The sequence below is a fragment of the Exophiala viscosa genome, assembly GCF_022695815.1.
Source record: "Exophiala viscosa unplaced genomic scaffold EDD37scaffold_10, whole genome shotgun sequence".
Classification (NCBI taxonomy): Eukaryota; Fungi; Ascomycota; class Eurotiomycetes; order Chaetothyriales; family Herpotrichiellaceae; genus Exophiala; species Exophiala viscosa.
In genome coordinates, this window is record NW_026944362.1 from 823,036 (window position 1) to 848,476 (window position 25,441).

The window sequence follows — 25,441 nt, forward strand, 5'->3', positions numbered from 1 at the left end:
AGCCCTGAAGGATTCGTGGCTTAGGCGTGGCTTGTGGCTAAGCTCTCGCTATCGGTATGACTTCACCTCGCTGCCAGTGGCTGATTTGGATACCTGACTTTACGGGCCTCTGCGGCTGTTCAAGGCTGCAGTCCAAATCTTAATCGGTATTCGTAGTCTTCCAATTTTTGGGTAATCACACCTCTTCGCATCAGACGCAGTCACATGCTACAAGTCTTCTCTCGATTCCTGCTCTGACGCATCCTGCACCCAGGGTCTCCACGTAACAACGTCTGCAGCAGACTGCATAATTGAACCACGAATATAGCCAGGTCGATCACCAAAAAAAGTGGTCAAGCATAGGAATAACCATTAGCTGGTGACAACAAACAGCCCACCGCCGCGATCATGGTCGTCGACACATCTTACTACGATGCTCTAGGCGTCAAGCCCGATGCCACAGAACTAGAAATCAAAAAGGCGTACCGGAAGCTCGCCATCACCACACATCCCGACAAGAACCCCGGCGATGAGACTGCACACGAACGATTCCAAGCCGTGGGCGAAGCCTACCAAGTTTTATCCAACAAAGAGACCCGCGCCGCATACGACAAATATGGCAAAGAGAAAGCAATGCCTAGTCAAGGCTTCGAAGATCCAGCAGAGTTCTTCAGCATGATCTTCGGCGGCGATGCATTCGTAGACCTGATAGGCGAACTCACACTTCTCAAGGACCTGACACATACAATGGACATTACAATGGAACAAATGGAGGAGGAAGAACTCGCGAAGAGCGCAGAGGAGAAATTGAACGTTCAGGACGCGAGAGAACAAGAGGCTACCACCGCGACCGCAGCTGACATGAGCGCCAAAGAAAAGGAGGCTCGACAAGACTCAACAGCCGAAAGCGCAACTTCAGCTCCACCACCACCCTATGTTGGCACCTCCGAAGAGCCATCCACATCCGCCGCTCAATCGTCAGGCACGAGTACACCGCAACGAAGATATATGGGCCAGCAAGCCATCATGGACAAGTCCGAAGAAGAGGCCCGCATGGAAGCAGCAGGCCTCAGCCAAGAGGAGAAAGACCTCCAAAAGAAGAAAAAGAAAGGCGGTCTAACGAAAGAGCAGCGCGAGAAGCTCGAGGCCTACGAACGTGAGCGGCGCAAAGCCCGTGAAGAGCGCGTCGAGACTCTAGCCAAGAAACTCATCGACCGGATAAGCGTATGGACAGAGACCGACAAGGGCGCAGATGTCACCGCGGCCTTCCAGGAGAAGACCAGACTCGAAGTCGAAAACCTCAAAATGGAGTCTTTTGGTCTAGAAATCCTCCACGCCGTTGGGCAAACATACCTATCGAAAGCAACCTCATTTCTCAAATCCCAAAAATTCCTGGGCATCTCAGGCTTTTTCTCACGGCTGAAGGACAAGGGCAACCTCGCGAAAGAAACCTGGAACACTATCTCAACTGCCATCGACGCGCAACTAACCATGGAAGAAATGGCCAAACTCGAAGAGAAGGGCGGCGCGGACTGGACGGACGAGAAGAAAGCAGAGTACGAGCGCAAAGTCACGGGTAAGATCCTTGCGGCGGCCTGGCGTGGTTCAAAATTCGAGATTCAGGGTGTCTTGCGCGAAGTTTGTGACCGGATCCTGAACGATAAGACCGTCAGGCTGGAGAAGCGGGTCGAGCGCGCGCAGGCTTTGGTCCTGTGCGGCACCATATATCAAAAGGTACTAACACCATTTTCTTGCACCCTGTCTGGACAATGTTTTGCTAATGTCGCGATACAGGCTGAACGCGATCCCGAAGAGGAAGGCGACTTCATGGCCTTCGAGCAGTTGATGGCCGAGTCGATGAAGAAGCAAGAAAAGAAAAAGGAGAAAGAAAAGGATAAGGAGCCCTCGTCGAAGGATAAACACCATACTGGGCATGATCATGCCACTGCCACCTCGTCATGAAGCTAGCAACCAGCAAATTACCGCGTGCTGGTTGAGTTTCGACCGCATGTCCTTCCTGGCATGCGTACTCGTAGCGTTGTGCAAGTCCGACAATTACACCAGGATACAGAGCGGCCTTGGATGTACGAGATATAGATACCACGATTTCAATTTCTTCTCGATCGTTGAATGTTTAATGTATATCTGAGGAGAGGTGTTCTGCCATGCAGCCCCTAATTGCGCCTTTCCATCGCTTGTTGTAATTGTTACAGGAAGATCGAAGTCTTCCTTGTATTCTGAATGATGATGAGATCTTTGACAAAAGAAAGAACAACTCCAACGCTTGCTATGCACCACCAATGCTGGGTAAACGAAAACACATATTCTGCACCATTTCTCAATCAAGCAAACGCCTTGATCCACGCTCCCAAAAACACCCTACCTCCCAAGGACATCAGGGGCCTCTCACCCCGTCTTACTTCCCTGAATAATAACCGGCGACATCACTTCCAACGATGATATACCGGAATCACGATTGTTCGTGGGTTCCGCCGTGGGAATATCAGTCCAGAGCTGTGTCTCCGTCAACTTGGCCTTTCCCAGGCCGGGGCTCAGCAAGCCCTTCCTTGACTCTGGCTCTTCTGATCCGGCCACGAAACCTCGCTCGTCCAATTCATCGTCGTTCAACACGCGGCCTCCAATCTGAACGTCGCCAATTCCAACCCGGTACTCCAACGCTTTGTTCCCTTCACGGATCAAATCCTCTGTGATCGTGGAACACCTTTTGATCGTGGAACTAAGTTTCTGCGATTCGGCAAGCAATTGATGATGTCTGCTAAGATCCTGCATCAGTCGCCTTTCGTCTCTGGCCCGTTGTCGCGCGCGCGCCGAGACGCTTGTCAGAGCACTTGAGTCTTCAGATATTAAAGAGTCGTCTTCGTCCTCGAAGTCGTCAAAGTCGTCGAAATCGCTTCCCTCATCTAGGTCGGATAGCTTGTCGACGTTTTCGCTATCCTGTTCCGTAACCGTGTCCAGGCTGTAAGCAGACTGTCCTGAAACTGTTCTATTGGTCGCTAGAGACAGTCTACCAGCACGAGAAAGACGTCGGAACCTTCTCAACTCGCCGCTCTGCTTGCGCAATTCACGTTCCAGCGTCTTGTTGATGGCTAATAGGGACGAATTGGAGATCTCTAGGTCAAGTACCTTGCGTTCCCTTCTTGCGTTCGCAGCACCGTCGTTCTGCGGCAGGACTGGTGACGTAACCGAATCCAGATCCACCATGCTCATGGGTCTGCTTCGAGGTTTTGCGATCTCTGAAGCGTCGGTTTCACTGGTCACAGAAGCGGGAACTGTGTTTGTGGAGGCAAGGCTGAATGATCGCGGACTTTGTGTCTCTGGGGAGAGTGTATTGTTCACCAGAAGTTGTGGAGAACCGATTGGGGGAAACCGGAGGTCGAGTGGTTGAGCGGCTTGCATTCGAGGTGTGTCTGCTTTGCTCTCACTTTTCACTGTTGCCGAACCAGCACTGACGGATTTGCGATGTCCTGCTTGAGGGGCAAGCTGGGTGACAGTGCCGGCACCTATGGTGCTCTTAGGTCTTTCGATAGTATTGCGGAGAGGTCCAGGCGGAGATGGCGTTGTTCCAAACTGTGTTTTTCGTGGTGATGTAGGTTGCTGGATCAGTGGCTTATACTTTCTGGGAGATGAAGGCGGGCTCGGTTGGCTTGACGCGGAAGATCCAGCTCGCTCACGCCTCCTATCGAGAACTAGTGTATCTGGCTTCCGTGCTTGTACATGAGGGAGTGGCGGTCGCTTCGAAGCGGCATTTTGAGGGAGATCGTCAGCCCTGATGAACTTCTCATCAAGGGCAACATTCTTGTCTATACCTGTGTTCTGTTGATTGGAAAGACCAGCAGGTATTTGTGGTGATGGAGCGAAGTAGTTGGCCCGAGGGAAAGGGTCATCGACAGGAGTTCCCACCGCTGATTTGGCCTCGCTTGCATGAAAGAATTTGGATGAGATGTCTTTATTACCCTCCACATTGCTCTTCGCTCCGGAAACTCTTCTGTGAACAGTCACAACGGAGGCAGCAGGTGTCCCACTCTTGACTACGAGCCCATTACTTGCAGCAAGTCGTGGGCTGTTTATGCCGAGTCCCTGTGGTTGCGCCCTCGCAGGCTTCGCAGCCTCAGTTCGAGACAACGGCCTCGTCTGTGGCCCATTGTTGGTATCTCGGACCGGAGCAGGCGTAGATGGCGATTCTGTACCCGGCCTTGACCTTCTAATTCCTGATCGTGGTGTTATATTGTGAATTAGAGGTGTTGATACCTGCTCTGTTTTCCCAGGAGATTTGGCTCTCGCGAAAGGCTCCCGGCGCGATGATATTACAGGCGACGGAGAGGGCGAGCCCTGCAGCCTCGGTGTGAATGGGCTCTTGACATTTCGGAAATTCGAACTGAGGGCGGGGGTGAGTGGTTTGGAAGAGTTGGCTCGGGTTTGTTTATCTGCGGGCATCGTCGGGAGGGGCGAGGCCGACGGCAATGGCCTTTGTTGTTATGATGCGCTTGACATCAACGCGATGGGTGGATGTTTGTTGCCAGAAGGCTATCATCGTCGCACACTTGAGCGTATTGCCTTCGTAGAAGAAGTCGAGTGTTATCGAGTGTGGTTCAATCGTAGAGGCTGAATGAAGTATGATCGTCAACACATTGTTTAAGGAGCCACGGTTGGTTAGACCCAAAACTGGTGATGTCTATTATTTATTGCCGCCATCATCAAATTCCCCGTCGCTGTTACGTCGCGCCCGCGTCCACTGCTGAACCCTGCACAATAATAAATCCCCCGACTCGCGCTATCTCGTAACCGACGCACTACGACCAGGTACCTAGTTGCCATACGGTCATGATGCAGACGACAATCTCGATGCTGCGATGAACTTACGAGATGTAGACGACGCCCTCGATGTTGCCGACGAGGTCGTCCCTGTGGACGCTCCTCCTCAGGCAGCAATTGCACCACAGCCTTCGCAGAATCATTCCCTAAAACACTCCCTTCTCGGACCATCATTGACGAAAGCCGGGCAAGATGCAGTCGACCAGAAGAAGGTGGCTGAAATCATCTACGATGCCTCGAAGGGCTCCAAGTTTTTCGATAATGAGGAAGTCAAGGACAGGACCTTGACCGTAAAGATTGAACGCATCTTGAAACAAAAGGCACAATTGGAAAAACTTGACCTAAAATCCGATCTACGCCGGGCAGACGACTACATTACATCCCTCGAGCTCTCGAGAGACCTGTCCCAATATGTCGTACATATTGACTGCGACGCCTTCTACGCTGCTGTTGAAGAAATTGATAGACCTGAACTCAGAAATGTGCCTATGGCTGTTGGGCAAGGCGTCCTCACAACCTGCAATTATGAGGCTCGAAAATATGGCTGCCGCAGTGCTATGGCAGGCTTCGTCGCGAAGAAATTATGTCCACAATTGGTATGCCTACCGCTCAATTTCGACAAGTACACGGCCAAAGCCAAAGAAGTGAGAGCCATCCTGGCAGAATATGATCCACGCTTCGAAAGCTCCAGCATAGACGAAGCGTACGTGAATATCACAGAATACTGTGATACTCACCACATAGACCCAGACGCCGCTGTTGAGCAGCTTCGCAAAGAAGTCCACGAGAAATGCAAGATCACCATTTCCGCAGGCATCGCACCAAACGCCAAGTTAGCTAAGATTTGCTCGAACAAGAACAAGCCGAATGGACAATTCAGGATACCCAACGACAGAGCGGCGGTCATATCGTTCATTTCAGCCCTCCCTGTTCGCAAAGTCAATGGTGTTGGGCGTGTTTTCGAGCGCGAGCTCGACGCAATCGGCATCAGGACATGTGGTGATATCTACGCTCAACGGGCATATTTGCACAGACTATTTGGCGAAAAGGCCTTTCAGTTTCTCATGCAGACACACCTTGGCCTGGGTCGAACGATAGTGCAGCCAGCTGAGGAATATGAACGAAAGAGCGTCGGCACAGAAAGTACATTCCGGGACATCAGCAACAAAAACGAGCTTAGAGAGAAGCTAAGACATACTGCGGAGGAGCTGGAGAAGGACATGGCACGCGTCGAAGTGAAAGGACGGACACTCGTGCTCAAAGTCAAACTTCACACGTACGAGGTGTTTACTCGACAAGTTGCACCTCCAAGAGCTGTCCATCTCGCAGATGACCTCTACAATTTCAGCCTGCCAATGCTGACGAAGCTCGAGAAAGATATGCCCGACTTCCGACTGCGTCTGATGGGTCTACGCTGCACGCATCTAATCAGTACGAGGAAGGACAAACCAAACTTCTTTCGACAAAGGTCTTCTAATGCGAAAAGTGCAGACCAAGAAAATGGGGAGTGGGAAGTCTGGCCGGATTCCGAGTTCGAGGAAGCAGCCCGCCAAGAGCGACAGCAAGAATTCGACGAGCTCGAACGGCTGAGCCAGGAGCAACCCGACTTTGACCCGCAAAGTTCGACAGCAGACTGGCACGAGCCGTTCGGACGGTACAAGTACGGCAGCGAGCCTAATTCGCCCGTCGCCAGAGCCGGACATTTGCGCAACGAAGGTGCCGCCAACAACAAATCAGGCGCGGAACAGGAACAGCAATGGGACTGTCCAATCTGCCAACTCCCGCAGCCAGCAAATGATCGAGATTTCAACGGTCACATCGACCTGTGTCTGTCGCGGCAGACGATCAAGGAAGCCGTGGCCGAGGCTCGTCCTGATCCTTTGCGCGCTTCCCCGGATGTACTATCGGTGTCTGCGCCGGGCCTACCCAAGCCCCGCCTCTCGACCAAGAGGAAGGCTTCAGCCTCAACAGGCGTAAAATCCGGCCTGTCTAATACCGCCGCCAATGGCCGCAAACAGAAGAAGCTGTTTTTTACTTAAAAGCACGAACAGTGGTTCAACGAGAAAATGATTCATAGACAAGTCACGATAGACATGAGGTGTTGTGGTAGTGAAAAGATTCTATATTTCCAACAGGCCAATAATGTTCGGTATGTACAAGAACAATATACGTTACCGTATGTGCAGGTGAATGAGCACTGGATATAACAAGTCTCTGTACCATCGATCCGGAGTCCATCCACCCTGCCATGCCAGTCCACATTGAACAAGCTGGTGGTCAGATAATATAGTTGGATTTTAACAGTGCCGTTAGTTGAGAGGTTTTGAGGTTTTCTCGGTACACTGATCTGGGCTTCGTTTGCTGGCATCTGCGTGACCTCAGCAGTAGCTCGTACATCGCAGCGATAACTACTGTAGTGAACTCCCACTGCATCCGTTTCCGTGTGAATGCATCCTATTCGTGGTCCTTGAGCGTCCAAGCCCAGACGTATTTGGCGTCCCAGTCGTAAGTACTGAACAACTCCGGATTGGGATCATCTTTGGTGTAAATCCGACAGGTCCATTCGGCGGTAGCCGTGGAGTGATTAATCGGTCCCTCTTGAACCGAGAATTGCTTCGCGCCGAGTTTAACAGCCTCCTCCGCGCACCCCATTCGCGCCTCGAGCCCGCAAACCTCTCTGACCAACGCACGCGGATACGATAAGGTGTACTTCAGGGTGTGATGCGTATCGTTTCTGATTGTGGCTTCCTCCGTGACGTACAGGTGGAAATACCCGTAGGTACCGCGCCAGATGGTGGAGCAGTCTTCGGCAGCTGTGACAAGGAGCGGATATTCAAAGCGTGTCTCACTTACGGGTAAGCTAGTAGCGTAAGTGCTGTGAAGTAGTCCCTGGAGGGTACCTCCAATGGCAAGTAGAGTCAGAGACGTGCTGTGGTAAATCTCGACACTGAACAGTAATTGGAAGTGGATGTTATGGTAGGCACTTGGGTAGACAGAGTAAGTTCGTTCCAAGATACTACTGTAAAGTGTCGTTGTACAGGACCTTACTCTTGAAAGGCTGGACGTGGAGCTGCGAGCGCGCATATATATACACCTTACCGTGTAGGTACCAGGTATATAGCCAGACCAAAGTACTTGCCCTCCTCGAGCTGGAATACCACCTAGGTAACGTAACTACCTTTAGGAGAAGCTCATGGCTGGGCTCCCTTGTATCTGGGTTCGATTGAAGTGACATCTCTGCGGTAACATGGGTGTAAGGTATGTAAGCAATCGAAGCACAGGTCGCTGACATGCACTGACTTGTTCATTACGCTTTTCACGAAACCATGGTAGGTGTACGGAGTATGGATCTGAGGTCTATGTTTACCAGGTGGTCTTGGCACTGATTTGCTTAAGGTTATATACTAGTAGTTTAAGGTTATAATTAAGCTTATAGGCACGCGCCTTACCCCTCCTTGGAGGTTTACCTACCGGTAGACACTTGAACTTCAACCAGCATATATTCAACGTTGTTAGAACACGTATGAGGACTATCTCGAGGTAAGATATCCAAGATCCGACGTCAGCGCATCCGATTCAATTCCAAACACTTCTCTCCTCAGTTGAAATCTCATACATGATTTTGTTTGCACGGTGCCAAAGACTAGATTGTATATCTCGGCTGCTCGGGGGAGCATAAATTCGAAAGTATGTCGCAGTCGCAGCAACACCAATCAATAGTTTCGATCGAGACATCTATTCGAGCGTCCATGCCCAGACATACACGCTGTCGTCGTAGACAGTCTCAAACAATTCCGGACTCGCATCGTCTAAATCGAAGACCTGACAACGCCATGGCCCAAGTGATTGCCCATATTCCACATCGAACGAAAGTGCGAATTGCTTCGCCCCACGCTCTGCAGCTATGTTAGCACACTCGCTTTTCTGCGTCGCGATCGTGCAAATCTCAGCGGGATCCGCGTACTCGGGCTCTTTGTTGCCAGCATTGCTGTACAACCCGTGGCCATCTTCTCTCTCTAAGCCGATTCCCGAGAAGTATAATGCCCAATTACCATTACCCCCAGCTGCTGGAGAGATGGTGGTGCATTCCTGGGCGAGGCTGGCTGCAGCAGTAGTAGCAGCAGTCGTCTCCGTCTCCGACCCCGGTGCGTCGGGTTGAGGTAAGGCTGAAGCGTAGATGCCGCTGCCAAGCAACACGGCAAGCAGAGTCAGACTAGACATCTCGATAGTAAAACTGGATGTTATGGTTGGTAATGTAATTAACAGATCAAGCCGTCAGAATCAAGACCTACTTATCTTACCTAGCCGCGAAAACAACCGTCTTATATAGCCAGACCAGAGTACTCCCTGCAGGCAAAAATATGGCCTCTATATCTGGAATGTGAGCATATTTAGAAGACGTCGAACTTGCACTGCAGTAACGAAATGCTACGTGGGAACAACGGCACAAGTCTGCACAGACCGCGAACATGGACTCACTGATGTATTTTTCTACAAGTACATTTTTAGAACCCAGCTTGGCACCTACCCAGTGAGTCCTTGTGACTGTATCATCGTTGCCGCATCTAACAAGCCGGGAGGCTCTCAATTTAGATCCTGGTAGACTTGGAGAGAAGCGATACCTTAGATCGGCTGGTATGGTCGCCTTGTATGCTATGTGCATGTACCTGTCCGGGGGACACTGCTTCGTGAAGAGTCTCGCTATAGTAGAACCCGAATTGACCATCCATTTCCCCCTGGCAGCGAATGCGGAACCAGGTCGTGGGATATATCGCTGTAGGGGTAACTCCTTCAAGTAAACAAGCTCAACCCAGCCCTGCCTTCCAAGTGCTACAACACGCCATCAAGGCGCTTCATGAACAAACGACGTTGCATGTATGTGTAAATGCCGACGCAAGATGTCGTCCCAACCACTCCTGTACTCTAGAATGCCCCACAGACGCCGCCAAAATGCCATATCAGTCTATCAGACCTGGTCGTCTCGTGCAATGCAATTCACTCGTGCACATCCAGACCTGTCCCAAACGCCGGTAACCAAACGCCGGTAAAGAGAATGCTGGGTCACAGGAGGTGATGACTCCTAGCTCCCCCTCCGTCCAAGCTCATCCATCTCCTCCTCGCCATCATCTTCATCTTCATCCTCATCATCAAAAATCTTGTTCTCATCCTCCTCCCGAGCCCTCTCTTCCTCCTTCATCTCCTTGTACGTCGCAAAACTCAACATCGCGAACGCCACGACGATCAACGCGCCGCCCACCATCGCCGCGCCACTCAGCGGTTTCCCAGTAATGATCCAGTCGGTAATCGCGACCAAGAAAATCGTCAACAGAGCCGCCACTGAACTCAACACAGGACTTGTCAAACTCATAAGCACCAGGAATGATCCCGAGAACACGGCATTCGACAGTGTGGAAATGGCCAACAGTCCCGCTGCCCTTCCGGTCGGAAATTCAAACTTCTCAAGGCCCGTGAAGTGCAAGATGGGCAATGGTATCCAAAGCACACATAGCGTGAACAACCCGACCATACTCCCAAAGGTATTCGCAAAGATCATGCCCCTGCCAGGAGACGTCCCCTCAGGCGGACATGCGAAGCGCTTGTATAAAACCTCGTAGAATCCATATGCCACACTCCCGATCCCAATGACAACATTGCCCAAAAGTTTCGACCCAGGACCCTTCTCCTTACCCGGTACAGCCTCCTCTTTATCTCCATACGCGACGACCAACACACCGACAATCGCTAGACCGACACTCAACGCCTTGTCGAACCTCAGTTTGTCGTGCAACAGCATAATGCTGAATACATACGCGAAGAACGCGGAACAGTTGTATATCGCGGTCAGATCTGAGGGACTGGTCAAATTGACAGCGACGTACCACGACCCACCGGCCATTGTGAGAAATGTAGTAATAAACGCCGTGGTCTTGATCATATAAGACCACGGACTGACTGATCTGGTTCCCGCTGCGGCTCCAAGATCATGACTCTCGACCATTTGTGCTGTTGTCGTGACCAGTTGGACATGCCGCCGCCAAAACGCCGCCCAACTCAATTTGCGTTTTTGTATGCGTATAATGGCGAGTTGTATGGGCCACAGAAATATCCACGACCCATGTGTCAGGTACATCATGCAATATGCTTTGTCCCATCCGAGGTCATGCTGGATATATACTGCCGTCTCGGTCTGGACGACAAATGATACCAGACTCAAGACAAGGAAGAACGAGGCGTACATATATTTCCGCCGGACTACATCCTCGGGCTGCGCATACGAAGGGGATCTGGAGCGGAATGTACTTCGGTGGGACGCGAAGGATTGTGTGGTGCGTAATCTTTGCGAGCCTCGTGGACTGGGACCGTCTGGTCGTCCTCTGCTTTCTAGTTTGTCCTCTGCTAGAAGGGGGACATGGGAGTGCGGGCCCGTAGGCCGGTGCATCGAGGGTTTTACAGACATGTCGTCTTCGTCTTCGTCTTCTTCGTCCTCCTCCTCGACATTCGTGTCAAAGTGAAATTCTCCCTGGTGTTCGGCTCGGAATTCGTGTTTGATTGCAGACGGTAAAGACTTTAGACGTACGGGGCTCGGAGGACGCGCGGTGGATGGGTGCGAGTGAGGGTTGAGGGTTTTGGAGACAAAAGGCAGAGGCGACTCGGTGCCGGAGGGAGTGTAGATGAGGTGGTCGCCCGCCGTGGAATCGCTGCTATCGGAGGCGGCGGTGGTGGTCATCCATGCGGTGTTTTCAGGAGGGTGTCACTGGCTCTCGTAGAAGGGGGGCCACATGTAATCGAGACGCCTGTGAGAAGTGGCCTCCTGATGAGGATCGCAAACAAATCAGATTGTAGCGTGAGTACTTCGTGGGGGTATGTCGCGCTCAAATTGGTCCAATGATCTGTCAACCTTCCGCAGAATGAACTCTAGTGAATGGCGGTCTGGAGCAGGTGTGGCATCTGTTAAAGATAAGTGTACGAGTACTGTAGTCAAGATTGCGTGCTCGCGGCCGGTCCCTGTGATCCCTTATTTTTAGGAGCCGTTTCCTCGGAAGAGGCCGCTTAAGTCAAAAGGGTAAAATAGCCGAATGCAGCCTCATCCAGGGTCTAAACTGTACTATGACCTCCAGACACCTCCTGCGGTCTTACCAGACATCAGTTAACTCTACCGCATCGTTGATCTTTGGTAGTGGTGGTGACTTATATCTTGTCATTCATATCAAGCGGTAGAGACATTCAAGAATCAAAGACCATCTCTTGCTTTATCCCTCCCCCTATTGACCTGGGTATGCTACGCTTACAGTCAAGTCTTAGATCCCGGCCGTATTCAATCGTCAAGCATTGGTGTTATGAGAAGTAGCTTCGAACTGTGGCCTGCCCATCAGGCGACAAAGTCTGCAGAATTTGATCCGCGTTGATTCCCGTCTGAGCCACCATTTGTTTGGCACTCTCTGCAACCTTCTTCGCCGTCTGACCTTGAATCATCTCTGCCTCCAATGCGAGGGCAATATGGTGGAACACTTGTTGTGCTTTGGCAAACACAGCCGGGTTTTGTCTGTGATAGGGTCAGTCCAAAGTCCAGAACGGTAGTAACAAGATCAAACTTACTGGTCAATGAGTTGAGCGACGAAAGAATAGGCATAAGGAGCCGCTTCCTCGTCATTAACCACAGGCAGCGTATCAAGCCACTGCTCAACCACCTGCTGCGCATTGGGCACTTTGGAAGAATTGTAATGCAGAACCTTGGCCATGGCCGCACAGGCGTTCTCGGTGGCAAATACTTCGTCCTCACCTCTGGCGTTGGGCACTCTGGTGATCTGTAGTAGGGTTTCTAGACTGGCGGCAACAAATTCTGACCACGGCTCACCACCCTTCTGGGCGGCAATACCGACGCCATATGCGGCGGCTTGTCGATTCGAGGCATTCTCGTCTCTCATGCCGTTGATCAGAGGTTGAATAATGTGGTCGCTGTATTGCCATGATTGTGGCCCAGAGAATTCAAGGACATCATCCATGATACACAGCGCCCACTGACGCTGGGTGGGGTCACTGCTGGTGATGAAGTTATCGTAGAACGGCATGAGTCTCTGCCAAGACTCTAAAAACCCTACGCCCATGTTCTTGAAGATGGTGTGGAAGGCCTTGTTCATGTCCGACAATAGAGTCTGATCGTCCTCGATGGCATATTGCACAGATAGGGAATCATCGTCTTCATCAACCCCTGCTTGTGCTGTTTCGGCCTTCTCTTCAGCGCGCTCCTGGACACGCTTCTGATATTCTTCAAGTGTGGACTTGGAGGACTGGATGAATTGTTCCATATGATTCTGCGTCAAGCAGTTCTTTCCCACCACTTCCACACTTTCATAGAAACATTGGTACATCTCCGCCAACGTGTCAATCGCCGGTTCTGCGCTGAGGATCTCGATCTCCTTCTCACAGCACTTGGCCCAGAGTTCCAGAACTTGAGATGAGTGGTCGCCATATCGCTTCTTGTACGAGTTGAGAAGTTGAGGAATGAGTTTTGCAGAGGCCACTCGCACTGGGTCGTGGAAGAAGAAAGCCAGACCAGGCAGTGCTATCCGGTCAGTGATGTCCGCAACGTAAGGCTCGAAGTCGGCCTCTAGGATTTGAGCGTATATGGTAATCAACTCAATCGCGGTGTTCTTGTCTTCGAGTGTTGACGTCTTGATGCCAATGACCTTGCCCTTCAGTGGCACCAGTTCCCAGCCGTCTTCTTGATCCAGCGCATCATCCTCACTGTCGATCAGCTGAATGTCGGCTTTGGCAGAGGCGAGTTCGAGCAGAGGTGGCATCACACCCGGCAAATAAGGAACGAAATCTGTACCGAGCACGCGACACATTCGACCCCAACAGTGTAGGAGATATTGAGATTGCGGGTCGTCTTCGTCAGTGATATTCTGCTGGATATTACCCAACGTCTGCACGAGATTGATGGCGTCCTGGCCCATCTTCTCTTTGCCAACCGCCAGGGCAATCAGAGTTGCACATTCCATCGCTTTCGCGCGGAGTAGTCTATACTCCTTGGACTGTTCGTTTTGGAGCACACTGAAAAGCAGTGGCATGAGGGTATCGTAGTATCGGATGAACGCGCTTTCGGCAGAGTCTGCGATGGTAGCAATCGTTGATAATGCTTGCTCTTGAACATAGCGTTTCGACGACTGCAGGAGCTGCAAAAGATGACCCAGTAATGGTTCCAGGTACGGTTCCAGGATCGCCTTCTCAGCCTCTTCGCAGAAATTGACCAGCGCAGCCGCCGCATGAGCCTGGACTCGGGGTTCGGGAGCATCCAAGACAGGTATGATGTTTGAAAGTACGACTTGGTGATACTTCTCCTGCATAGGCCCTGCAAAATCGGTACTCATTTGGCCCAGAGCATTGCATCCTGCGAATCGAACTCGAGGATGCGGATCCCTCAAAGACGGCACCACAAGGTCAAGCACCTTGTCCAGCTCACCGATCATGAGGTCTCGACAACCCTCGGAGATCGCAGAGATGGCCATCAGAGCCGCATGTCGATCTCTCCAGGAAGCCGAATGCATCATCCTCGGCAGCCAGGTAAAGGTGGAGGGAAGAATTACTTCTCCTCCCAATTTGTTGGCCAGTCGATCCATACACTGCTCGCCGGCGACGTGGTTCATGTCGCTTTCCTCCATGTCAAGATCTTCTTGCGCGTTCCACTCGGCAGCATCATCATCGTCGATACCAATATCGGTCATTAAGCTGAGGCACTGCGTGACCATGTCATTGGTGTATGATGGATCCTTCTTACACATGGCAGGTGCCCACTCAGCAAAGGTCGCCATAAGTTCAAGGCCGTTCTGCCGTGTTTGGTCACCTAAATCTTTCTCCTGGATGACAGAAATACTGAATTTGACTAGGCTCGAAAAAAGACCTTTGAACATCTTTGGGGCGGCTTCGGCGAGCTCAATGAGGGACACGAATGCTTTGGATAGGTTTTCGGTGTCGCCTGACTCTTTCAATGGTGGCAGGATGTTAAGGATGTCGGGGATCAGAGCATAGTATTTCGGTTGAGCTTTCTTGGTGATAGAATGGAAGAACGATGCGAAGGCTTCGATGGCTGCGAGTCGAACCTAGAGAACAGTCAGTACTCAACACGACATGACTAGGTGCGCATGTACTTACTTCGACGTTGCTATCCTTGAAGCCTTTACCGAAGACATCTTGCACCGCACTCTCATGCTGTTTCTCAATGATGCCTGGTGTAGTGGAAAATATCCGGAAAGCGCATTCTCGCATCCCTGCATCATTGGACTGGCTTGCTGAGAACAGAGCAGCCAGCAGTTCGACCCACATCTCGCCTGCAATCCAGATGTCAGCCCGAGCGACAATGCGTTACCATCGTCCCAACATACCGGCATCGACATATTGCCTGGCGATCTCTGCAATCGCATCGCCAATCTTGTTCCTCACCGTGTTTACTTGCTCGCTTCCGAGTCCCTCCAACAACTTTGACCGTATAGCACCCTTGGCATCGGAACTTAGGCTGAGGAAAAGCTCTTTTGACTCGTTGGAGCCCGGGACCTTTCGAGTTTTGGAGGCTTGTTTTCGAAATAACACGGCTGCAAATGATCGTGTCTGTCACTGTACTTAGCATTTTGACCCAGACGACTTCGCATTTCCAACCATACCGACGGATCTTGAGCAGCTTGTATTTGTTCCACCAAGCCCATCAAGAGCACATCTGGACGGTTGGGTGTCCAGTCATTGTTCAACTGTTCTTCAGCCTGTGTGCGGAGGGTATTGTCTGGTGATGCGAGGGCTTGCAGGAGTTGGGATAATGCTCCCTGCACGTCGGCAGGGAGGACAGACATTCTGACGGCTAGTTGCGCAGCATACAAAGACAGGAGTCGTGTGCTTCGCGAAAGAGGTGTGGGTGTGTTCGACAAGGAAAGGGTTATGTTGATCTGGCAGACCACTCCGTTGCGAAGGAGTTGAAGGGAACAGTCGCGATCAACAAAAAGGCAGAGAACCACGGTCGGACACCAGAGGACGTGCAAGTGACCTGATTGTCCGTAAGAGGTGGTAGAGGATCGAGTCCAAGGAATGTAGATAGAATGCTCGTAACGATAAGTCAACACTGAGGGAGGGTCAGGGACAGGAACAATTAATTAATTTTGGTTCCGCCGCCACGAACCGTCAACAATTCAATCCATCCCACAAATCCCACGACACGTGATGGTCCTTTCTCATTCGTCCACGTATCATCTTCGCGACTTGAACCCTTTGCGCTGACTCGTTTCATCTCTTACCTCTTTCATTGCTTTTCGATGGTGCCATGAGAGCCGGGTACAGACATCCCCACGAAGCGACAGGATATCAATCGATCTCAAGGAAGTCATAAGGCTCCCATGTCGTCGGTTCGCCTGGTTTGTATCATCTACTGAATCACAATGGCTGCCTCCCAGCAAAGTCTCAAAATGTGATATACATTGCTACACTCGGAGCCTATTCATACAGAAAGCGTAAATCAACATGAGTCATCAGTCATCCAAAACATCACTCCGAATCTTCGGTCTCAAAAGCCTGTTGAAGTAAAGGCGAGCGTGGCACGGGAAAGTCAAACTCCGCAAACGGCATATGCGCATGATTGAATCCGGTGAGTCTCTTCAACGAGCTTTTGCGCGGTGGGTGTCTGGGTGCTTTAGCGACGAGTGCTTTCGCTGCCGGAGATGGCGAGCCTGGCGGTGTTGTGGTCGACTGCTCGGGCTCCTTCGGTTCGTCGTCAATCTGGGACTCTTCAGTCTCCGGAGCTTCTTCTTCTTCTATGACCGGTTCCCGCCGCAAGACCACGGCGACATCAGAGACGTCCAGGACGACTTCGTCTTCCTTCTCCGCTTCCTTGTTCTGATCCTTCGTCGACCACCCATACATCGAAATGATTCGCTCCGAATCCTCGGGTGATGGCTCCCTCGAACGCTCCGTGGATGTCTCGGCAGGTTGCACTTGTCGTGGCCCGGCTTCAGCAGCTTTGACATCCGTCACTTCCTCATATCGTTCTTGCGGCAGCGCTGGCAGCGGTACTGAAGGCGGCTCCGTCGGGCCTGCCTTGGTGATGGCAGATCTATCGACAGGTTGTTCCTGCTTCGTTTCAACGAGTTCGGGCTCGGATGACGTTATTGCCAGGCCCAAATACTGCACCTGCGGCGTTTGATCCTCGTAATCCCACATCAATCCTGTTTCTGGTCTCGACTTCTTGGGGAAACCATTGTCCAAACCAAGGTCAAAACCTAAATCGAATGCCTCGATACCCTCAATCATTGCCCGCATTGGGTTAACTTTGAATGAGTCAGGAGTAGCTGGAACCACCAAAGCTGGCGTTGCCGCGTTTTCCATGTTGAATGCTGCTGTGCCTTCAACCTCGAAGTCACTGAACACGGATTGCGCGTCAAAGGGCGTCTCCTCCTCCTCCTCCTCCAACGGTACAGTCAGGGTTGGCCGCTCAGACTCGTCACGATCGTTAGGTTTATTCCATGACCAAGCTGAACCTGTGGGACTCAGAGGTGCAAGCGCCTCCATTCTCAAGCTCTGCCTTACCGGAAGGCTGCCAATTTCCTTTCGACTACTGTCTTTCGCAGGCTTCCAATGCTTTAGACTTGATTTGCGAGGTGGAGGAGCTGAAGTCTTTTTGTCCTGTGAGGAACCTGTTGGCTCGTGCAGACTGTCGCGAGATCCGTGACCTTGCAAAATGGGCATGGTGTCAGCCGATTCCGTATACTGATGGGAGGCCTTGCGTTTTCGGAAAGCGCGAAAAGGATTTCGTGACCTTGATCTTTTTGGGACGGCCTTCTCTGAGACGGTTTCGGTGAGTGTGTCTTGCTGTTTTGACTTGGGAGTATGGCGGAATGCCGATGAAATCGATCTGAAGCTCTTCATTCTGGACAGGGATTTCCGGCCCATCTTGCTTTCGACAGGCGGAAGAGCCGTGATGGGGTCGGTCACGCTTCGCTGAGCCCCAGTGCCGTTGCCGTTACCTCGCATGGCCGGCCTCCCACGCGACGGGGATCTGATGGCATGGAGAGGGTCGTCCTCGTCGTCTTCACCGTCATCGAAATCCGTCGAAAAGCCATCGTGGAAAGTCAGACCATATCTTTTCCTCCTAAGAGGTGGCGACAGGCGATATTCCTTCTGCTGTTTTTCAGTCGAGGTTGGAGGGGAGGTCATGAGAGAAGATGAAGGTGAGCTCCCGCCAGTCTGAGATGATGCTAACAGAGGTGAAGAAGGATCCTCTGCCGAAACGCTGTAACTATCCTCCTCAACCGTGATCTCGACGTGACTCTCGAGAATTCTCCTGTCAGTATCGTCGGCACCTTCAGAATCGACAATGACCGGCGCGTCCGAGGAGGGACTCTCAATTGAAGTCTGGCTCTGAATCTCGACCTTGAATTCGCTGTCCCAGACTAGACCGTCCTCGTTTGAGGCGTTGGAGGCTGGCGCCATCAGCGGGGGTCCTACATCTTGACCGGCAGAAGTGACCTCCGCCAGCAGACAGTCGTCGCAAATCGGGTTCAGGAACGTCTTCTGGACGAAGCTGTGATGAGGGCATTTCTTAGGTTCTGCAAGCTTCGCGCGTCCTCTGATCTGCCTGGTTGTCGCGTCGGCGTCCACTCCCCTTTCCTGTAACCTTTCCTCCGTCGAATAGAGAACACTCGGCGCGAAAACTGGCGATGAGATTCCCCGGTTCATGCGACAGAGAACGCTATGGTTGTAGCGACAACCACACTCGTTGTAGGTCCAAACCTCGGTGACGCACATTTCTGGACGATCCTAGCGCGGTGTTGTTCCCTGCCTGTAGCGCAAATTCCAGAAAGATGGAAGAAAGCGAAGAAGTCGATCCACAATAGTCCAGGGAATGCCATTAATGACATTGTTCACCAAGAGGTGTGTTTTGGGATTCTGAACCTGTCAGGGACGCATTGGCCGGCTGGAGGCGGTAGCGCCACGTCAAACCGTTGTTGATGTATCTTCCCGGGCCTCTCCAATTTGTGTTTTGAGCAATAGAAAAGCACACAGGCGTCCGTCAAGTAGATTTTCGTCCTTGTGTGACAGGTACGCAGTAGTAGTGTTGTTGTTGTTTCGTGGAGTGACTTGAGAGTGGTGGTGATCACCTATTCGGAATGAACCTGCATACGCGGTCGGCAAAGTGCATGCAGATTGCCATCTACGCGCACAATTCAGGATTATTTCCAATCGAACTGCTTGATCAGTGAGGGCTGGAAACGAGTATCGTGGTCACTGGTCTGTGGTAGTTCGCGTAACAGATCCAGATCCCGCTCTGACTTGCAAGTACCACTGTGTAGTAGTTGAAATTAGGTAGCGATGATTTTGATGTCTGTCTGGCTGATACTGCATACACGTGGCTTGGTCACCAGGCCTCTTGAATGTCAACCCTCATTCGGTGGCTGCACCGTCGACCAATTTCTTGAAATCAATCCAACACTCATGCTCCTCCATTTTAGGCGCATTTTCGTCGTAAAAGACCTCGAACCGGCTCGTGATACCGGGTGACGTGTCCGGGTGTTTTGCTGTCGTGCTGTACTTCCGGTACAACGCAGCCAGCATCGTCAACATCTCGGCATTGGCCAGGTGCATCCCGATACACATGCGCGCACCACTCGAGAACGCCCACAAATATTTGTTCTTGAGGTCGCTTTCAGGGACCAGGGTGCCGCCACCGGGCGTCAACCACCGCTCCGGCCTGAAGGACAGGGGATCGGGGAAGACAGCCTCGTCTCTGTGCAGACAGAATGGGGACATGCCGACGATTGTGCCCGCCGGAATCTCGAACCCGTCAATGAGCGTGTCTGTCGGCGACACGCGAGGCTCGAATGCAGGGAGCGGTGAGTACAGGCGCAGTGCTTCTTTCACGACAGCGTTCAGATATGGGAGGTGCGTCAGATCTTTGGGCGTGGGAATCCCGTTTTGATCGGCGACGGAAATCTGCAACACTTCTTCCCTTAATTTCTCTTGACATTGTTTGTTCTGAGGCAGAGACGAAGCCCAGATCATGAACATCAGTGAGTCGGCTGTTGTATCGATTCCGGCTAGGAGGTGGTCGGCGCATTCTGATGCAATGTCCATATCCGACAAGTTGGCCTCCTCGCGCACTTTGAACAGACGACCGATCACAGTGGTCTCGGCGGCTTTTGCCTGCACCTCTTTTGGAGCCTGTTTGAACCGGTGAAATGCTTGCAAAGCGTGTTGACGGATACCAGAGTATGTAAAGGGTTTCTTCATGGGCATCAAACCAAGTGAAGTCAACAGTCTCTCCAAGACTCCTGTTCGGGTAGTGATCCATTTCGTGTATGCCGGGAAATGCACGGCAAACCAGGCCAGTCTCCTTCTAGCGGGGTTGAGAATGTCCTGGATCAAGCCTTGAGACTGTCTGCATCCAGTCAAGGCAGTCGTGCCCCCGTGATCTGGGCCATAAACAAACTCAGAAATGGCGTCGAACGAGAAATAATGCAGACTCCGGAATATCTCGCTGGCGTGGCCTGGCTCTTTTTCGAGCAGACCAAGATATTCTCCGACCTTTCTTTGCACCATGCCAGAGAATTCGGATCCCAGCACCGTTTGATTGGCGTAGATATGGCTGACCAGCTTCTTACGTTCGCGGTGTAGCTTGCCGGAGCCGAAAGTAAAGAGATTTGGTCGCCCATAGACATCGAACATACGGTAGAAGTCGGTTCTCTCAAACCCACTTCCAGCGCCATAGATGGTTCTCAACGCGGACAAGCTGTTGAAAGACACCTCTTTTGGTCCAATACGTACGACATGGCCATAACGTCGATGCAAATCCAGGATAGCGTGGACTGAACGTGCCTGCCATGCATCCAAAGCCAATCTGTAGGTCGTTGCCGCGTAGGACCACGGGCCCGGGATCTTCCTGAGCTTCACGGCATTTTGCGTGAACGCGGTAGCAGCATATAGTGCTGTTGCTAGCACGACCCATAAGGCGATGGGCAGCCCCAGAATCGTCATACCTGAAGACATGATTTCAACACCACCGTGCGACGATATTTTGCCAACGACCTACTTACCTTCGGATGGCATAATGAACGTTAATATGATTGTTAACGCCCTCTCTCTCGCACTCGGGTCAAGCATGGGAATGGACTGGCAAACGGTAGGCAACAAACCAATCTGGAGATATCATTGTGAAGCGAGCTGTCGTGTTGTTAGAGCAGCGCACTTACCCGCAACAGGTGAATCAACGGTCATGTCCGCTCATTTCTGGTATGCACTGCAGAAGGACATACTGCATGGACAGGTTGAAGAACCTTGTTCCTAAGTTGAGGATCTTTCCCGCCCCTGAGAGTTCGGAGTAATTTAGTCATCGGTAAGGCACCCTGATGAAAGCCTTGTGCTCTTTCGAGAAACGGCAGGATTTGACACCTCATTTCTGCCTGGCACATTGAGCTGCTAGATTCGATCAACGAGGTTGCGTAGAACGAGATGTCAAAACAGTCAGGACAGGGGCAACCTTGGACGATATCAAGGCTGATGGAACGAGGTTCCCGGTATGTGGCGAGGTTGCTATGCTTCTGGCCTCGACATGACTGTGGCGTGATTTGCAGATGGTTCTACAAGCCGCGCAGTCAGTATATCAAGGGGACCGCGGGTGGCTTATTTTTGGCATTTTCCCCAGCCTGGAGTTCTCCGTCTCGAGATAAGGACAGGCAAATAGGTGTGACACCGTATCAAGAATGGGGGAAAGGTCCAGCCTTTTGATCTGAGGCGCTGAGTCGATGGAGAAGTGCGCTGTTCTGGACGCCCACGATGAAAAAGATCAATGGCTGCGTGGAGTCGATGCTTTGAGATGTCTCCCGTGAAAGTGGTCGAGACAGATCTCCATGGCCTTTGAGCCGCTTCATCGACAACATGCCGTTCGCCTCATCCCACTCTGAGAAAGACGTAGATCGGAAACCAGATGCAACGACCATCTCAGGTAGTCGGGAAAGTGCGCTTCCTCGTCATCAACCTGGGAAAGTTTTGGGATATCCTGCGACGGGCCGTCCTGAAGCGGGCGGATGGTGTGTGGCCTATACTGCTAGTAGATGCTAGTTTCATGCTTGATCGCCAGATTCAGCGAGGAAGTCCTCGAAATACATTCCGGATTGCTGTTCCCAACACCTCGTCGCGTCGCTTGCCTGACCGATGGTTGAGTTTGTAGTCTGCTCTGCCCGCTCCCTTGGATCAGTTTGACACGCTAAAGTTACTGCGTCTGCCGGCAGTTCCTGGCTACTGCAAGATGAAGTCTCGCCACCGTTCTTGCCGCTGTGTCGGAGATGAGCACTCAGGCAGCATCTTCCGCACGTGTCCGGGCATCCCGCAAGTAGCTCATCTCCTCGCTTTAACCAAGTTCATGGGTGAGTGCAGCATAGTTCAGCAACTAGCAAGGATGAAGCTCCGTTCCTAGAATCAGTCGTGAGTTTCGGGTGTCTACCGAATCCAGGTTTCTCATTGACCAAGGTCATCAAAGATGAAGATGAATTTGAAGCAATATCAGGCGACAATGACCATCTCAGGACTCTCACGTTGATGACGACGCCAGTGCAGTGCAGTGCTGGCCAAGACAATTAATGACAAGTGCCTAACTCATCTTGTAGCAAAGATCCAGAAAGGCTGAGAGCTGGGGCGGCTCAATGAGATTGTCGATCTGGAAGCACGCCACATTGCGGCCGCAGTGATTTCGAGTATCCAAATACTGTTTAGTCACAGAAGGTCTGAGCGAGGCTTATCGTGGATTCGTGGAACAATATCTCGGTAGGGGAAATCCATCCCGTTAACATATCCAGTCACATCCAAGATCATGTATGATAAGGAGACCCCCCAAGTGGATTCATAGGCCCAGCCAAGAAGGACTACAACGGGCCAAGCAGATCCATCCAGAAGTTCCCTTATCAGCAACCATACACATCCCATACATTTCCTATACAGTAGTAGCACCCAAGACGGAGTACTACGTTACCTGCCATGGGTCTGGTCCCCGTAACCACACTAGCCTCGAAGGCTCCAATATCCATTCTGGCCTTGTCAGCTCGCATCATGGCCGCACGCACGGCGCTCAGCTCGCCATCGAGCTACTGCACAGTGCAGTCAATCCAGATCGCGACTCCAGCATCTGGCAGGCAGGGGTTAAATATCTCGCCAGGACCCTCTTTCTGTCTTAACGAAGTCCGAGCCTCGTTCTTCTCTCTTCACTCACTTCAATCTGGTCTCCTCGTCTTAGTGAGGGCCAGCAATACATCAATACAACCTCCTTGAGGAACACCTTACGGGAATCTTCTATCTTCTAACAGCTCATACACTCCTTTCCTTGAGCTGATCTTCGCCCACCATGGCAAACACATACGACGCCGTCACCACAGGCTACAGCGATCCTGAAAAGGGCGTCCATGGAAGCAGCGGAAATGGAGGCTACAGCGACCCTGAAAAGGGTACTGGTATCGACCGAAGTGGAAATGGCGATGAAATCGTCGGCCACAGCCACTCCATCGACGCAGGCCGCGGCCATGACCGCAAGCACTCAGTCCGCAAAGGCTCGCTAGACGAGTCCGTCATCGCCGCCGATCTCCTCGACGAGCGCTACCGCATCACCAAACGTGGTCTCAAATCCCGACATGCCCAGATGATCGCCCTCGGCGGTACCATTGGTACAGGTCTCTTCGTCGGATCCGGCTACACGTTGCATGTCGGCGGCCCAGCCTTCATTCTGGCCTCTTACCTCATCATGACCGCCCTAGTCTACATGGTCGTCACTGCCGTGACCGAAGTCGCAGCCTACCTCCCCGTCCACGGTGGCACAATGTCATACTACGGCTACCGCTACGTCTCCAGGTCCATGGGTTTCGCCCTCGGTTATCTCTACTGGTACGCCCTTGGCATTTTGGTTCCCTACGAAGTCACGGCCGCCGGTCTGGTCATCAGCTACTGGCCCAACGACGTCAACATCGCAGTCTGGATCACCATTATGCTCGTCGTCATCATCGCCCTCAATTTCCTGCCCGTACGCTTCTACGGTGAAACCGAGTTCTGGTTCGCCGGCACCAAAGTCATCCTCATGATCGGTCTATTGCTTCTCAGCTTTATCCTCTTCTGGGGCGGTGGTCCGTCCGGCGACCGTCTCGGTTTCCGGTATTGGAACAACCCCGGCGCAGCGAACGCGTTCATCGTAAAGGGCAACACCGGACGATTCGTGTCTTTCTGGGAAACTCTCGTCCTGTCCGTCTTCCCATTCACATTCGCGCCCGAGTTGCTTGTCGTTACCGGCGGTGAAATGGAGTCTCCTCGACGCAACCTCCCGATCGCTTCCCGCCGCTACTTCTACCGTCTCGTCATCTTCTACTGCCTGGGAGTTTTGGCCATTGGCGTGACATGCCCCAGCAACGCCGAGGCTTTGACTGCTGGTGGCGCCGGTGCCAAAGCATCCCCCTACGTCGTGGCCATTGCCAATGCCGGAATCAGCACTCTCCCCAGCATCGTCAACGCCGTCATCTTGATCAGCGCATGGTCCTCTGGCAATTCCTTCCTGTACATCTCCTCGCGCGCCCTCTACTCTCTGGCCGTCCAGGGTTCCGCGCCACGTATCTTCAAGACCTGCAACCGCTGGGGTGTGCCGTACGTCGCGGTCGCCGCGAGCTCACTTTTCTGCGGTCTGGCATACCTCAACGTCGCGTCTTCGGGATCCACCGTGTTCAATTGGTTCGTCAACCTGACAAACACATGGGGCATGACCTCCTGGGTCTGCTGTATGATCATCTACCTGCGCTTCCGCAAGGCGTGCAAAGTCCAGGGCATCCCGACGCCGTACAGTTCGTGGATCCAGCCTTATGGCGCGTGGATCGCCATGATCATGTTCACGCTCTTGTGTCTGATCAACGGTTTCACCGTCTTCTTCCCCAGCGAGTGGTCCGTCGCCTCCTTCTTCACCGATTACATCGGCATCCCCATCTTCTTCATCATGTACTTTGGCCACCGCATCTATTTTTGGAATGACAAGTGGGCTTGGGACCCGGCCGAGATCGACATGCAGACTGGTCTTCAGGAGGTCCTTGATGCTGAGCAACCTGCCAAGGTGCGCAAGGGTCTGGGCAAAATCCTCTATCTCATTGAGTAAAGCGGTCGCAATTGCAATCGCAATCGCAATGGCTATATAGAGGTCTCTTTGTACACAAAATGTTATAATTCTTGGGTACTTATCAAGTTTTTCTACTGCTGGGGATATTCGGTATTGAAGATATAATAGATCTGAGATCTAGATGTGTCCTAATTTTTTACATATCCATCAGGAGGGCGTGGCTAAATGAAGCGTGACTTGAGACTGTGGATTTGTGTTCTATCAAATGATTCATATCGGGTTGAATGATATACAAGTTCACCACCCAGTCTATCCTAGAAATTAATCCTCTCCACTCAAGTCGATTGAGGCTGACTGTCACAATGTCCAAGCTGGAGAATATAAACAAATGCACTTGATCGCTAAAACGCTGCAATCTTCTGCAACTGAACCTTCCTTGCAGTATGTCGGTGATACACCTCTGCCTTTGTGCAAATTATAGGTCTGGCGCCATGATCGTTCTTTCCATCCAAAAGCCAGCAC

The 25,441-nt window shown here is 51.9% G+C and overlaps 9 protein-coding genes across 9 annotated transcripts; 3 read left to right on the forward strand and 6 right to left on the reverse strand.

The window, feature by feature from the left end:
- The first annotated feature begins 102 nt into the window (after positions 1-102).
- On the forward strand, positions 103-2,104 carry EDD37DRAFT_638382 (molecular chaperone DnaJ). Its single transcript, XM_062817097.1, has 2 exons — positions 103-1,713; positions 1,774-2,104. The coding sequence occupies exons 1-2, from the start codon at positions 388-390 to the stop codon at positions 1,939-1,941; spliced, it is 1,494 nt and encodes a 497-aa protein (XP_062667425.1). The 5' UTR covers positions 103-387; the 3' UTR covers positions 1,942-2,104.
- On the reverse strand, positions 2,105-4,641 carry EDD37DRAFT_638384 (uncharacterized protein). Its single transcript, XM_062817098.1, has one exon. It carries the CDS (start codon positions 4,432-4,434, stop codon positions 2,386-2,388), a length of 2,049 nt encoding a protein of 682 aa, XP_062667426.1. The 5' UTR covers positions 4,435-4,641; the 3' UTR covers positions 2,105-2,385.
- A 44-nt stretch (positions 4,642-4,685) lies between these two features.
- Positions 4,686-7,132, forward strand: EDD37DRAFT_638386 (DNA polymerase kappa subunit). Its single transcript, XM_062817099.1, has one exon. It carries the CDS (start codon positions 4,851-4,853, stop codon positions 6,849-6,851), a length of 2,001 nt encoding a protein of 666 aa, XP_062667427.1. The 5' UTR covers positions 4,686-4,850; the 3' UTR covers positions 6,852-7,132.
- A 134-nt stretch (positions 7,133-7,266) lies between these two features.
- On the reverse strand, positions 7,267-9,078 carry EDD37DRAFT_668326 (uncharacterized protein; the record flags this gene model as incomplete). Its single annotated transcript, XM_062819323.1, has 3 exons — positions 8,777-9,078; positions 8,576-8,708; positions 7,267-7,795 (listed from the first exon to the last, which is right to left on the reverse strand). Exons 1-3 carry the CDS (start codon positions 8,817-8,819, stop codon positions 7,267-7,269), a joined length of 705 nt encoding a protein of 234 aa, XP_062667428.1. The 5' UTR covers positions 8,820-9,078.
- A 791-nt stretch (positions 9,079-9,869) lies between these two features.
- EDD37DRAFT_121724 (uncharacterized protein) lies at positions 9,870-11,971 on the reverse strand. Its single transcript, XM_062809340.1, has one exon. The coding sequence runs from the start codon at positions 11,537-11,539 to the stop codon at positions 9,893-9,895; it is 1,647 nt and encodes a 548-aa protein (XP_062667429.1). The 5' UTR covers positions 11,540-11,971; the 3' UTR covers positions 9,870-9,892.
- On the reverse strand, positions 11,844-16,047 carry EDD37DRAFT_121732 (armadillo-type protein). Its single transcript, XM_062809342.1, has 6 exons — positions 15,977-16,047; positions 15,471-15,919; positions 15,195-15,417; positions 14,965-15,140; positions 12,409-14,912; positions 11,844-12,355 (listed from the first exon to the last, which is right to left on the reverse strand). Exons 2-6 carry the CDS (start codon positions 15,651-15,653, stop codon positions 12,148-12,150), a joined length of 3,294 nt encoding a protein of 1,097 aa, XP_062667430.1. The 5' UTR covers positions 15,654-15,919; positions 15,977-16,047; the 3' UTR covers positions 11,844-12,147.
- A 1-nt stretch (position 16,048) lies between these two features.
- EDD37DRAFT_121716 (uncharacterized protein) lies at positions 16,049-18,765 on the reverse strand. Its single transcript, XM_062809339.1, has one exon. It carries the CDS (start codon positions 18,592-18,594, stop codon positions 16,339-16,341), a length of 2,256 nt encoding a protein of 751 aa, XP_062667431.1. The 5' UTR covers positions 18,595-18,765; the 3' UTR covers positions 16,049-16,338.
- A 1-nt stretch (position 18,766) lies between these two features.
- Positions 18,767-21,242, reverse strand: EDD37DRAFT_121730 (putative benzoate 4-monooxygenase cytochrome P450). Its single transcript, XM_062809341.1, has 2 exons — positions 20,880-21,242; positions 18,767-20,822 (listed from the first exon to the last, which is right to left on the reverse strand). The coding sequence occupies exons 1-2, from the start codon at positions 20,944-20,946 to the stop codon at positions 19,231-19,233; spliced, it is 1,659 nt and encodes a 552-aa protein (XP_062667432.1). The 5' UTR covers positions 20,947-21,242; the 3' UTR covers positions 18,767-19,230.
- Positions 21,243-22,792: 1,550 nt separating this feature from the next.
- EDD37DRAFT_638398 (AAT family amino acid transporter, variant) lies at positions 22,793-25,105 on the forward strand. Its single transcript, XM_062817100.1, has one exon. It carries the CDS (start codon positions 23,180-23,182, stop codon positions 24,956-24,958), a length of 1,779 nt encoding a protein of 592 aa, XP_062667433.1. The 5' UTR covers positions 22,793-23,179; the 3' UTR covers positions 24,959-25,105.
- The last annotated feature ends 336 nt before the right edge of the window (positions 25,106-25,441 follow it).

What these genes read in the sequence shown, in the direction of transcription:
- EDD37DRAFT_638382 (XM_062817097.1), top strand. Translation starts at nt 388, where the DNA reads ATGGTCGTCGACACATCTTACTACGATGCTCTAGGCGTCAAGCCCGAT. An exon ending in GCGGCACCATATATCAAAAG is followed by an intron (nt 1,714 to 1,773) that starts GTACTAACACCA and finishes GTCGCGATACAG; the next exon opens with GCTGAACGCGATCCCGAAGA.
- EDD37DRAFT_638384 (XM_062817098.1), bottom strand. Translation starts at nt 4,434, where the DNA reads ATGCCCGCAGATAAACAAACCCGAGCCAACTCTTCCAAACCACTCACC.
- EDD37DRAFT_638386 (XM_062817099.1), top strand. Translation starts at nt 4,851, where the DNA reads ATGAACTTACGAGATGTAGACGACGCCCTCGATGTTGCCGACGAGGTC.
- EDD37DRAFT_121724 (XM_062809340.1), bottom strand. Translation starts at nt 11,539, where the DNA reads ATGACCACCACCGCCGCCTCCGATAGCAGCGATTCCACGGCGGGCGAC.
- EDD37DRAFT_121732 (XM_062809342.1), bottom strand. Translation starts at nt 15,653, where the DNA reads ATGTCTGTCCTCCCTGCCGACGTGCAGGGAGCATTATCCCAACTCCTG. An exon ending in CAGGCAATATGTCGATGCCG is followed by an intron (nt 15,141 to 15,194) that starts GTATGTTGGGAC and finishes TCTGGATTGCAG; the next exon opens with GCGAGATGTGGGTCGAACTG. An exon ending in GTCGCTCAACTCATTGACCA is followed by an intron (nt 12,356 to 12,408) that starts GTAAGTTTGATC and finishes ACCCTATCACAG; the next exon opens with ACAAAACCCGGCTGTGTTTG.
- EDD37DRAFT_121716 (XM_062809339.1), bottom strand. Translation starts at nt 18,594, where the DNA reads ATGTGCGTCACCGAGGTTTGGACCTACAACGAGTGTGGTTGTCGCTAC.
- EDD37DRAFT_121730 (XM_062809341.1), bottom strand. Translation starts at nt 20,946, where the DNA reads ATGCTTGACCCGAGTGCGAGAGAGAGGGCGTTAACAATCATATTAACG. An exon ending in GTTCATTATGCCATCCGAAG is followed by an intron (nt 20,823 to 20,879) that starts GTAAGTAGGTCG and finishes TCATGTCTTCAG; the next exon opens with GTATGACGATTCTGGGGCTG.
- EDD37DRAFT_638398 (XM_062817100.1), top strand. Translation starts at nt 23,180, where the DNA reads ATGGCAAACACATACGACGCCGTCACCACAGGCTACAGCGATCCTGAA.